This window comes from Oncorhynchus tshawytscha, linkage group LG31 (genome assembly GCF_018296145.1).
Source record: "Oncorhynchus tshawytscha isolate Ot180627B linkage group LG31, Otsh_v2.0, whole genome shotgun sequence".
Classification (NCBI taxonomy): Eukaryota; Metazoa; Chordata; class Actinopteri; order Salmoniformes; family Salmonidae; genus Oncorhynchus; species Oncorhynchus tshawytscha.
The window spans coordinates 8,228,169-8,241,642 of record NC_056459.1 but is presented as its reverse complement, the minus strand read 5'-3'; the positions used below and the strand labels follow the sequence as shown (position 1 = coordinate 8,241,642).

General features: G+C 41.5%; 1 protein-coding gene across 1 annotated transcript; it reads left to right on the top strand.

Annotated features, from left to right (window-relative positions):
• Positions 1-8,324: 8,324 nt before the first annotated feature.
• On the top strand, positions 8,325-13,224 carry LOC112229280 (tapasin-like). Its single transcript, XM_024395112.2, has 7 exons — positions 8,325-8,495; positions 9,293-9,475; positions 9,716-9,964; positions 10,211-10,570; positions 12,242-12,559; positions 12,832-12,930; positions 13,079-13,224. The coding sequence occupies exons 1-7, from the start codon at positions 8,438-8,440 to the stop codon at positions 13,120-13,122; spliced, it is 1,311 nt and encodes a 436-aa protein (XP_024250880.1). The 5' UTR covers positions 8,325-8,437; the 3' UTR covers positions 13,123-13,224.
• Positions 13,225-13,474: the final 250 nt, after the last annotated feature.

Genomic DNA, 13,474 nt, shown 5'->3' with positions numbered 1-13,474 from the left:
AAACAGATTCTCTCAAGACCATCACAATACAAGTGGAAGGTGTATGACTGCCATTCCCATGAGCGTACCGCCCTCCTTCAGGCCATGGATGAGGCATGCATTGATTTCAGTCCAGACCTATATCATACTTGGATTCGCCATGCCAAAAGGTGTTTGCCCAGATGCATGAACAATGAAGATATTTACTGCGATTTCAATGTGAACCTGTGGCCAAATGCTCAAGACAGGCTTGATGCAAACTAGTGCCTGCTAAACATTGTTTCTTTCATTTCTTTCATTTAATTACATTTTGAATGATGTCTTCAATGATCATACCTTTGATCACACATGGGATGGAAATGTGATGTTCAGTCATTTTTTATGGGTAGGCAAGTGTGTTGCCTAATGTGAAACTGTGTAATGTACTGTAATTTACAGTACTGTAGCATACCACATTTAAAAGGTAATTTTGGAACATGTATCTTATATTTTTTGCCATTGGATTAACTCGTTGAAATAACTCAATTGCAAAGATATTGTTATGTTTTGGTGATTAAACCAATGTACTCATTATACAATGAAAGGTTTATGTGAGACTGGCAGCATTACAAGTGTTACCAGTTTGGAGTTTTGTACTATGAGTTTTCAAAATTCACCACATACTTGTGAAAATAGTACATAAGCAATAAAAAAATAAAAAAAATAAAAGCATATTCGTCACGCCCTGGCCATAGAGAGGCTTTTATTCTCTATTTTGGTTAGGCCAGGGTGTGACTAGGGTAGGCATTCTAGTTTCTATATTTCTATGTTTTTCTATTTCTATGTTTTGGCCAGGTATGGTTCTCAATCAGGGACAGCTGTCTATCGTTGTCTCTGATTGGGAAATATACTTAGGTAGCCTTTTTCTCTTTTGTTATTGTGGGTAGTTGACTTTGTTAGTGGCATTGTTGCCCAAGTTAAGCGGCACAGTCGGTTTTTTTTGTTTCTTGTTTTGTTGGCGACATTTACATAAATAAAAAGAAATGTACGCTCACCACCCTGCGCTTTGGTCCAGTCATTTCCGCCGTGACAATATTCCACCGAAAAGTCTTGGGACAAATCCTGACTTGAGATATCCACTAGTAAGTCAAACCTGAGTACATCATGACATGAATTCACGTCAATAAGGGATTGGTGAGAAAGTTGACGTTGGTGTTTCAAAGACACGCAGAAAGATGTTCACCTGTTTGATTAGTGAGAGAGAAACCTCATGTCTTTTGAAGAGTTGTTGGAAGAGTTTAAACCAACATCGGAGGCTACAAGAAAGAGACAAAATCACAGTCTAAAAAGGATACAGTCAAACATAATATATCCACAGTCGGATGATAAATGGTGAACAACTTTAAAATGAAGTGTTTTCTTTCAGTATCAGTATTCACTTTAGAATAGCTAACAACAACAAGCACCAAAGGTCATTAGGGATGTTCAGGTTCACAAACGTGCAAGTCAATACAACAACGCCAAGCTGTCAGAGTGCTCCTGTCACCTCATATGAAGTGGAAGTAAGGGGCCGGAAGTACCGAAGGAACTGGAAGGACACACGCCCAGTTCAGAAGAGCATAGTGCACAGGAGGGCCACGTGGGAAGACTGTGAATATCCTCTGGATGGTGTGGGCAGGAGACAGGTAAGACCCCACCAGGGCAGTTATCTCTGCCGACCGTGCCTCCACAATTTCAGGAGGATGTGGAGGAGTGGCCCTGAGGATCCCAGAGGTGCCCATGCTACACTAGGACAAGGGTTAAAATAAAACTGCCCCTGCGGTATGGGGACTATGTCCCTTAAGAGATGGACAATAACATAAAAAAATTAAAATTAAATGTAATCTATTAATTTACTCTTATAGTATTTCTAAGTAGTAGCCATTTAACAGACAGGGAAATGAATTGTACTCACCTTATAATAGAACATTCAGATTTTTCTGCCTGGCTGTGGTGCTCTTTACCTGAAATATTAGGATTTCCTGGTGATCATGACAAAACTACTGATTTGGATCAAATAGAGATGATGTGGTGTTTCCATATTTATGTCTGGCCAGAATATAACATTACGTTTTCTGCCTGAGTGTGGTGCTGTTTTACTGCAATTTTCTGGATTATTTTGTGACCAGAACAAAATGTAGATGTTTTACTCAACTAGAGATTGTTTCTTTAAAAATATTGTCCTGGCTGACATGAAAAATACATTAATGGGAAAGAATCCACAGACACAGAGGACGATTATGTTTCTGCACATCTCTACGTGCAATGCTGGCTGCCATGGTTAACAAATATGCAGGCTATTGAATGTTACCTGAATTGACTGAGAGAGGTAACATAAGTAGTCCTACAGTATCACAGGTATCAAACAGGTGTGTGTTAGTCTGATTATCCAGTGTCCACAGCAACACCATTGATTATTTTCTACCCCCAGTGCATGTGGTGTGCTGTGGTCTTAGCCATGCTCTCACTAACCCTCATCTTTTCTCTTTGTCTCCCCTTCCGGAGGGTCTGAGGCTCTAGGACCGTGACTGAGGACACCCTGGCCTGACACCTGGACATGCCTGGCCCAATCCCACCTGGACCCCTCTAACTGCTACCTGCCTCTTGCTGCCTCCACTGATTCTGTGCCCCCCCCAGATAGAGTTATTCGATTCCATTATCTACCAGGACGTCTTCATGAAAAGCCATCTGACCACAGGGTCTTGAAGTGTTAATACTTTCTGGATATTGTCAGAGCCTGCTGGTTATTTATACTGGTATTGCTGTTTCCTTATTGAAATGGTGAATAAAGGAAGACAATGCTTTCATTTTCAATTAAGACACAGTAAAGAGGAGGTTTAGAGAGCTAATGTATGATTTTATACAGTCTGTATCTCTGTATTACCGCAAGTTAAATAACGATTAGTGCAAAATGGAAGTGTGACCTCTTTCCCTAACGATGTCCTAAGGCTGAGGTATTTTGTCAGTTACTGATTCATTCCAAATCAAGGCTGGATAAATCTGAATGGCATCAACACCATACATAACTGCAATGCAACTAATTCATCTCATTAGTTCATGACTGTTCAGTTTATTGAATAGTCCATCAATTAAAATATGGATTTCTTGGCTGAATGAAGGTTTTATTAAACATCAGGCCCAAATTCTCTTCTTTCTTTTTTTGCACCACGATATTAGCTTGTATATCGTTTTTGAGCGGATGAGAATTTAGCTGGCTCAACCATCAGTAGCTTAAAATCCAGGTGGAACCAACCAGCAGAGATAGATTTTTTATTACATTTTTTTTATGACAAAAATCAAAGTATGTTGTATGAATGTCAGTCAACCGTTAGGCCCAAAACAGTGCTCTCCTTGTGTATGGAGCAGGGGGTCTAGATATTTTCACTAACTTTGAGGGCTTAGTTGCAACTCTTGATAGTTTATGTCTCCAGATAGTGCATGCAGGTTCAAAGATAGTGAGAAACTAAAGGCCTATAAATGACCAATATCAATAATGTTATTTATTATTTATGTCAATATCTATGTCATTACCTCACATGCCCCTTGAACGTCTACATTAGAGTATGCTGATTCATTTTCATGGTCATCAGCACCAGAGTTTGAGGCTGTTGTTCATCTCTGTTCTATTCCTCCTTCTGTTACACTGAGATCATGTATCTAAACAGAGCAGCGTCCCAACCAGCATCACCCCAGAACGGATATGAGTTTGTAGGTTTCAGTATCAATACGTCATGAAAACACAGCACAAGTTGCAGGGACAAATGAGGACGGACAGACAGACAGAAGATTGAGACACACAGACAAGCAAACTATCTGAAAACTGTACTTAATCTGAAACAGAAGAAAATGGTCTATAACAGTCATAATGTAATTATACCAAGTCTATGATAGACACATGGTCTTAAAACAGAAACATACAGTAAGAGGCCACCACCTCACTGAGAGGTCCTTACACCCTTTAGAAAGACCTTGTATTATAACCAGACTTGTGAATGAGAAGCCATATCTTCATTTTTGCTGAGTACATGTAATTGCAGTTTCCCCATCACTGAAATTCACCACCAAGTGTTGAAAAGTCATTGTTTGGCATATACCAGATTTATTGGGATAACGGAAACAAGCCAGTTTAGATAACCTGCAAGTGTATTGTGGTAGACCTAAATACGGGGAGGTCTTTATTTATACTTAACCAGGCAAGTCATAAGAACAAATTCTTATTTACAATGACAGCCTACCCTGGCCAAACCCAGACAATACTGGGCCAATTGTGTGCTGCCCTATGGGACTCCCAATCACAGCCAGATGTGATTCAGCCTGGATTTGAAACAGGGACTGTAGTATCACCTCTTATACTGAGATGCAGAGCCTTAGACCGCTGCACCACTCGGGAACCAACTACGTCTTGTAGGCCTAGTTCTTACAATGGCCTTGACTCAAATTAGGAGGGGGATTACTTTGACATGAAAGAGGAGAACAATTTATTATTTCTATAGTATTCTCAGAGGGCTTGTGGTTTGGGAGGATGACACAATTGAGCTATCTCAGGCTAGGGTCTATAGAGCTTTATTTGAGGTACTCTATATGACCCATTGAAGGAGGTGCATCATGTTGGATCTAGCTCCATGTGATATTAAATTGTTTTATATCATCACACTGAAAAACACAGCAACAAAATAACACAGCATAGAAATGCAATGGAAAGTACAGTGCACACACACACACACACACACACACACACAAACATACAGAGGAAGGTGGAGTCAAACACTGTTGAGGTAAATCCTACACCCTTTCCTGTATGAGCGTCAGGATGCAGCCATCTTGTGTCTATCTGCACTCAATAGTGAGATGTCCGACACACTGACACATCATCTAGTTCTAGTAGACTATACAGTACATGGTTTTTCATACCCAAACTGCTGTGTGAGATGTTGGACTATTACATTGACACATTATTTTTTTGTTAGCCTACATTATTTTCAGTGTTTTTGTGTCACAATGACTTCAGGTTACTGAAAGAACTAGAACAGAGCCAGTGGATACTAGCTGAAACTCTTTGACCATAACTACAGTAACAGGCCTGCACAAGCAATTTTATTTTATTTATTTTATTTTACCTTTATTTAACCAGGTAGGCAAGTTGAGAACAAGTTCTCATTTACAATTGCGACCTGGCCAAGATAAAGCAAAGCAGTTCGACAGATACAACGACACAGAGTTACACATGGAGTAAAACAAACATACAGTCAATAATACAGTATAAACAAGTCTATATACAATGTGAGCAAATGAGGTGAGAAGGGAGGTAAAGGCAAAAAAGGCCATGGTGGCAAAGTAAATACAATATAGCAAGTAAAACACTGGAATGGTAGTTTTGCAATGGAAGAATGTGCAAAGTAGAAATAAAAATAATGGGGTGCAAAGGAGCAAAATAAATAAATAAATAAAAATTAAATACAGTTGGGAAAGAGGTAGTTGTTTGGGCTAAATTATAGGTGGGCTATGTACAGGTGCAGTAATCTGTGAGCTGCTCTGACAGTTGGTGCTTAAAGCTAGTGAGGGAGATAAGTGTTTCCAGTTTCAGAGATTTTTGTAGTTCGTTCCAGTCATTGGCAGCAGAGAACTGGAAGGAGAGGCGGCCAAAGAAAGAATTGGTTTTGGGGGTGACTAGAGAGATATACCTGCTGGAGCGTGTGCTACAGGTGGGAGATGCTATGGTGACCAGCGAGCTGAGATAAGGGGGACTTTACCTAGCAGGGTCTTGTAGATGACATGGAGCCAGTGGGTTTGGCGACGAGTATGAAGCGAGGGCCAGCCAACGAGAGCGTACAGGTCGCAATGGTGGGTAGTATATGGGGCTTTGGTGATAAAACGGATTGCACTGTGATAGACTGCATCCAATTTGTTGAGTAGGGTATTGGAGGCTATTTTGTAAATGACATCGCCAAAGTCGAGGACTGGTAGGATGGTCAGTTTTACAAGGGTATGTTTGGCAGCATGAGTGAAGGATGCTTTGTTACGAAATAGGAAGCCAATTCTAGATTTAACTTTGGATTGGAGATGTTTGATATGGGTCTGGAAGGAGAGTTTACAGTCTAACCAGACACCTAAGTATTTGTAGTTGTCCACGTATTCTAAGTCAGAGCCGTCCAGAGTAGTGATGTTGGACAGGCTGGTAGGTGCAGGTAGCGATCGGTTGAAGAGCATGCATTTAGTTTTACTTGTATTTAAGAGCAATTGGAGGCCACGGAAGGAGAGTTGTATGGCATTGAAGCTTGCCTGGAGGGTTGTTAACACAGTGTCCAAAGAAGGGCCGGAAGTATACAGAATGGTGTCGTCTGCGTAGAGGTGGATCAGGGATTCACCAGCAGCAAGAGCGACCTCATTGATGTATACAGAGAAGAGAGTCGGTCCAAGAATTGAACCCTGTGGCACCCCCATAGAGACTGCCAGAGGTCCGGACAGCAGACCCTCCGATTTGACACACTGAACTCTATCAGAGAAGTAGTTGGTGAACCAGGCGAGGGAATTATTTGAGAAACCAAGGCTGTCGAGTCTGCCGATGAGGATGTGGTGATTGACAGAGTCGAAAGCCTTGGCCAGATCAATGAATACGGCTGCACAGTAATGTTTCTTATCGATGGCGGTTAAGATATCGTTTAGGACCTTGAGCGTGGCTGAGGTGCACCCATGACCAGCTCTGAAACCAGATTGCATAGCAGAGAAGGTATGGTGAGATTCGAAATGGTCGGTAATCTGTTTGTTGACTTGGCTTTCGAAGACCTTAGAAAGGCACGGTAGGATAGATATAGGTCTGTAGCAGTTTGGGTCAAGAGTGTCCCCCCTTTGAAGAGGGGATGACCGCAGCTGCTTTCCAATCTTTGGGAATCTCAGACGACACGAAAGAGAGGTTGAACAGGCTAGTAATAGGGGTGGCAACAATTTCGGCAGATCATTTTAGAAAGAAAGGGTCCAGATTGTCTAGCCCGGCTGATTTGTAGGGGTCCAGATTTTGCAGCTCTTTCAGAACATCAGCTGAATGGATTTGGGAGAAGGAGAAATGGGGAAGGCTTGGGCGAGTTGCTGTTGGGGGTGCAGTGCTGTTGTCCGGGGTAGGAGTAGCCAGGTGGAAAGCATGGCCAGCCGTAGAAAAATGCTTATTGAAATTCTCAATTATGGTGGATTTATCATTGGTGACAGTGTTTCTATGGTCAAGCAATCTATGGTCATATTTTCTCATTTTTTTTCTCCCCTATTAAAATGTGTTCTGGAATTTTTGCCACTCCCACAGTGTGTTCTGGTATGTGATGGGGATAAACAAATCAGGTTCAGTTAGTATATAGCACTTGGGTGGACTTTTGGTTCTCTTTGTAGCTCCGTGGAAAGGTTTCCTCAAGGTACAGATCTAAGATCAGCTTCTCCTCCCCCTAATCTTAACCATTGTGGGGAAGATTCTAAACTGACCTAAGATCAGCGTTTTTAAAGACAACATCACCATACTCCGTCACGTAGAAGCTGCCTGTCATCACAAATCTGGGTGTGCATGCGACATGAAATAGCTCTCTTGAGCTATGTACTGTTCCGTTTGTTGTCCTCAGATGACCTAAATCCTTGTTTCTAAGAAATCATGTGATCTTGACCATTCTGGTGAGCAGTGTAGTGTTGGACCGCCATCTTGTGTTCATTGTGCACTCTGCAATGTGTGCACAAGCTCTCTGAGTTTGGAACTCAATTTATTTTTCACGTTTTTGCATTTGTCCCTCATAAAATCAGTGTGGTGACTTAGTTTTACCACGGAGTTTCTTTATTTCTTCACAACTTCTTCCAGGTCCTAATAGGCCTACTTATAATCATATGGTTATTATGTGCTAAAAGAGACAACCTCAGGCATTTCAACGGTGGCGCGCACAGCAAAAGGCAGCCAGGGAGACATGCATTTAACCAAATACCCTAATGTTAATATTGAAATAGAACTGCGACTTTATTCTAAACATTTTGACTTTATTCACGAAATTAAATGTCGAGTTTATGCTTGAAATATTGCCACTTTATTTATGAAATGTAATTTCAATTTTATTCTCGAAGTTGAAATATTGCCACTTTATTCTAGAAATATTTCCAGTTTTTTAAAAGTACTATATTGCAAAAAATAATAATCCAAGTACCATCTGTCACTATTTTTTTTTTCTCTTCACTTGGCCCTAATACTCTTCCGTAGTTTCTAAACCGTACATACTGGACTATTTTTGGTTTTACTGTATACCATGGTGCTTTGTCTCTTCCTCGTCTGGCTATGCGCATGTCAGTGTCTGTCTGCAAAATGAAAGTGAAAGTAGAGTTTGCTGTGGGGAGTTACAATGAAACTCTGAAGACATATTTCTCCATATTTGTTCTCATCCATCAGACTACAGAATAGTCGAGGACACTGTCGAAAACTAACATGACCAATATATCAATAATATTGCAATCCTTTCTTGCCTTTAGTTACGTTATGCACGGTAAATTGGTCAGCTTTTCTTACTGCACATTTGATTTGGTGGTGGATGTGTTACTGGTGGCACAGCTACTGTATCTTCTGTATACTCAATTAACCTTTAGGTTGTAGCTAATTACAACAAAAACACTTTGTTGAGTTAAAGGGGCAATCAGAAGATGCTACGTCCATTTCTGGACTTATAAGTTAATGATACTGTATGTACCCATTGACTCTTGAAGAATGTCATTTATAAATGGATCGTGAGCTTAGTTCAACTGTCTTATCCCATCAGAACACAAAATATAATCTTGTTTTACTCCAATGTTTGTCAACAAAATTAATGTAAACAAACACTGTATAGCCTAAAAAACATGTACAACTATAATTTTTGTTATCATGGATGGTCAGTCCTTGCATCCATAACTCTGTCTTTGAATTTGAGAGTGGTCGCATTTCTCCAGGCCCATTCCCCTGAATAAGTGGTGGGGAGGTCCCTTTGTTATTGGTTTAACTGCTGATATAAGAATAGATACTTTGCATAATAGTATATACCTTGTAGAAAATGCACACGGGGAAAACAGCCCTACATAACGCTATAGAGATTTAGAGTCATTTCCACAGTCTTAATGCTAAGCGTGTATCATTACTCAATAACTAGTTTCTATTCTGATTGCCTTTTCATACCCATCCTTATTCTACAGTAGTCTACATTACTTCACTCATGGAGCTACCGTTTTGTTCTATTTCATTCTGTTTTTTCACATACCCACGTTGGTTGGGTTCACGTTCACACAACTCCCTCATCCTTCTCTCTTCCAGTCTATGGAGCAAGTTGTCCAGTTCTGGAGTGCTGGTTTGTCCAGGAGAAACCAGGTGGGGGTTTCCATGCTGCTATGAGCCAGGATAAGTCACTACTTTACATCAATACAGACCTAGACAGTGAAGAAACCAGGTTTAAGCAGGGACCATCTACAGACCATGATAGAGTCTACTACGTCACTGGTCAGTACTTATTGTTTTATATTAAATAGAACAATCTCTTTAGAAATTATGCCTGATTTGAGTGACAAACCAGTGGCTGTTACAGGTGCAGTCAGTCAATTTGGTGTGACACCAAGCCTGTCGTTTAAATTATACAAGGCTCCAAGAGCGTTGCCATTTTAGGCAGAGCTTTTCAGAAAAATAAATGTTATTTAATTGAAAGGATAACTTCGATAGACAAATCTCCCCCTCTCTCCTAAGACCCAGCAGCTACCCTCTGCAGTTCTTCTCTGCACCCATCAGAAGGCCCAGTCCAGAAGTCACTGTGTGAGATCAACCCCTTCATGCCCCAGCCATCCACTGTCCAATGGACAGTCCCACTCATGGACTCTGCCCACAGTCCGATCTACCTGCAAGCCGACTGGTACACTGCTGCCTTGCAGGGCTTTGACAGACAGCTGCGCCTCTCCAATGTCATGCGTGCTCCCACGGCAACCAAGGAACCCAAGGGTATGATTGAAAAGGAATGACGTTCTTCTTGAGCAAGGGTTGTAAACGTCAGACAGATTGTCATATATAACCATTACAAGTGATGACCAACACCACAGTGATAATGAATTATTATTAACCATAATTGAAATGAATTTTTCATACACCATGAGGAAGTATAGACACCTGTGATGTTTATTACCACGTAATGTCACAGGTAATGTAGTGTTAAAAGTGTAATGTCTCTCTCCTACCCCTCTCTCCCAGTGGTGCTCAGTGTGTCCAGTAGAACCTTCATGATCCGTTCCAGACTCAGGGAACCAGTTGTTCTAGACTGTGGGTTCTGGGTGGATGCCTCTTCTCCTCTCTCTGGCTCTGGCTTCGCCGTGGAGTGGCGCTACCAGTTCAGGGGCGATGGCCGTCTGGTCCTGGCCTACGACGGCAAGAGTGACCGATTTGCAGAGACCCAGGAAGAGGGAGTGGGGCTAGACGTCACGGCTCTGCACGAGACAGGAGATGCATCACTGATCCTGCAGGAAGCTCAAGTGCGCCACTCAGGAACCTACATCTGCACGGTGTACTTGCCCTATCTCTTGGCTCAGGTGGCAGTGGAGCTGGAGATTGTAGGTGAGGAGAGATAAAAACGCTTGTTTAGTCGGCCAATACTAAACCATTGCAATGTTTAGAATCTCAACCCCTTTGTCTTTACATATTTATTCACTGAAATAACTACTGCAACTCCTTATACAGTACAGTCTTATAATGGTATGTCATGGTTAACTAAATGTCATTCGATTACATGCCATAAGTGTGTTGTCGTGTCTTTGGCTATGTCGGATTAAGTGATATGACATGCTATTCTATAAAATAATTTCTCCGTAATTAATATTACCTGATTGAGCTAATCATGTAAATGTAATTAACTAGAGAGTCGGGGCACCACAAAATAATATTTATAGAGCTGTTATCTTCTGAATAAACTCTTAAAGACCTAGTAATATTTTACATCAATAGCAGTCAATATTAATCGTCATCCTAATTCAGTCTCATCTGAAAGTTGTAAATTCTTGGTTATCTGCACGAACCCTGGCTAACAGGTTGAATCAGCAATACAAAATTGGGTTTAATTATTTATTTACTAAATACCTAACTAATCACACAGAATTACACATACACATAATTAAATCGTAACTTGATTACAAATTATGTCATAAAGGAAAATGTCCCTAGCGGGTGGAACCGATATATGACAGCTTGTTACACAAAAGAAAAGGGCTGGGTTTGTTGTGAAAGAGCGGGAAGACTGAGGAACAAAGGGCGAAGCTGTGCTATCGTGAATACAGTATCTTATGCATTCTAAATTACCGCCCATTTGGAAAAGGAAAATGCAATAAATATTTACTCTGAGCTGCACTTCAGTAGGTTGGTGGTAGATGGAAGACTGTGTTGCCAAACCGAGTCATCTGTCCTTTGAAGAATGTCTCTGGTGGTCAATTGGATAAGTTGTAGTAACATCGTTGTGTGAAAGACAGGATACTCTGTCTGTTCCTTCCTAACAATCGTTTGCAGCAGCTGTTGCTAACTCAACGGCTAGGAGGTATCACTTCTGTAGTGAATAAGAGTTCAAACTTCATACCATTCTCAACCAAAGCTCACGCTGATGTTGGCTTCGTTCTGTAGTTATTATCTGAACCATTCTGACATCGGACCGTCGTCCTCACGTCCTCGGAACAGGAGGTTACATTGTCGTCAAGGCTTTATATAGGAAGGGAGAGGAGGGCGTGTTTGAAAAGTTTTATAGCCCATGTCCCTTCACAGGGACGGGTCACTGATTGAGCAGAGCCCTACTTTATGAAAACCCAAATCTCACATTTTAGAAGCTAAAATCACATTTCATCCCATCACGAATAATTTCATATTCAACATTTAAATTGAACAACAATTCCATGTGAATCCGATAACTCTGATGTGTAGACTTTCCACGGTAGAGTTTATGTCATCTGAGAATGTCTCAGATAACAACCAAACTGACATCATATTCATTAAGTACCACCGCATATGTTCAATTGGTCAGATTACCAGAATATAGTTCATTTCCCACCACCTTCTGATGTTCCCAGAATCTCTATGTTAACCAAGGGTTTTGCAAATGTAACATCAGTAGGGTAGAGAGAGGAAAAGGGGGGGAAGAGGTATTTATGACTGTCATAAACCTACCCCCCAGGCCAACGTCATGACAGTGTATTATCCTATCTTACCTCATTCTCTCCCTCCTCTTTCTCCCTCTATCTCTACCAGAGCCTCCTTTCCTCTCCATCTTCCCCTCCCCGCTCCCTCTCTCCATGCCCGGCCAGGTGGTGACGGTGCAGTGCGAGGCGTCAGGATTCTACCCCCTCTCCCTGGAGTTCCGCTGGATGTTAACAGGGCCGGACGGTAAGGTCAGGCCCCTGGGTCAGGGCAGCGTGACAGGCCACAGACAGGGTCCAGACAGCACCTTCAGCCAGACCAGCCGTGTGGAGTTGGACTCAGCCAAGCTGGACCTGGGCGGGGAGGTCACCTGTGTGGCCGCCCACCATGGAGGCACCCGGCGGGCCAGCGTCACCCTCAATATCGCTGGTGAGAGAATTTAATAGAGCTGGATTAAGTTTATGGATGTTACCCCTATCCACTGATTCAGAGGCAGATATTTATATCCCTGTAAAGGCAAAGGTTATGATTGGGGTAAGGTCATCTGATCCTAGATCTGTGGTTATGGTCAGTGTCTCTTGGCATACTAGTATAATTACTGATATGCAATTATGTTGATCTGAAAAGTCAAATACATTTGATTTAATACAACACTCATGCATATGTCTTAAATGTACTCCCTCTCTCTTCACCCCAATCAGGTGTCAGTGCTCCCTCCATTGAGGACTATATGGCGATGGTTGCTGTGGCCCTGGGGATCTATGGTTTGATCCAGGTCGTCTCCTGGACTTTTAGCTCTGGTAACAACAATCAGTTTGAATTAAGATACACAAAAACTACACTAATGTAACGTACGATGTTGAAGCCGTAAAGCGACTGTGTCCATCCAAAGAATACATTTGGATCTTGTTTGTCAATCTAATGCTTGTCCTTTTCTTGTCTTTATAGGGTCCGATGTTGCTAACACACAAGAAAAGGTAATTACGCTTTAATAAATGTTGTCAGACATATTTTGTAGTTACATGTAACTACTATGTACCGTGCCTTTTGGAAAGTATTCAGACCCCTTGCCTTTTTCCACATTTTGTTACGTTACAGCCTTATTCTAAAATGGATTAGGTTGTGTTGTCCCCCTCATCAATCTACATACAATACCCCATAATGGCAAAGCAAAAAATTTTGCAAATGTATAAAATTAAAAAAAGACATATTATTTTTACATACTGTAAGTAGTAATTCAGATCCTTTACTCAGTACTTTGTTGAAGCACCTTTGGCAGTGATTACAGCGTTGAGTCTTCTGGGATAGGACGCTACAAGCTTGGCACACCTGTATTTGGGGAGT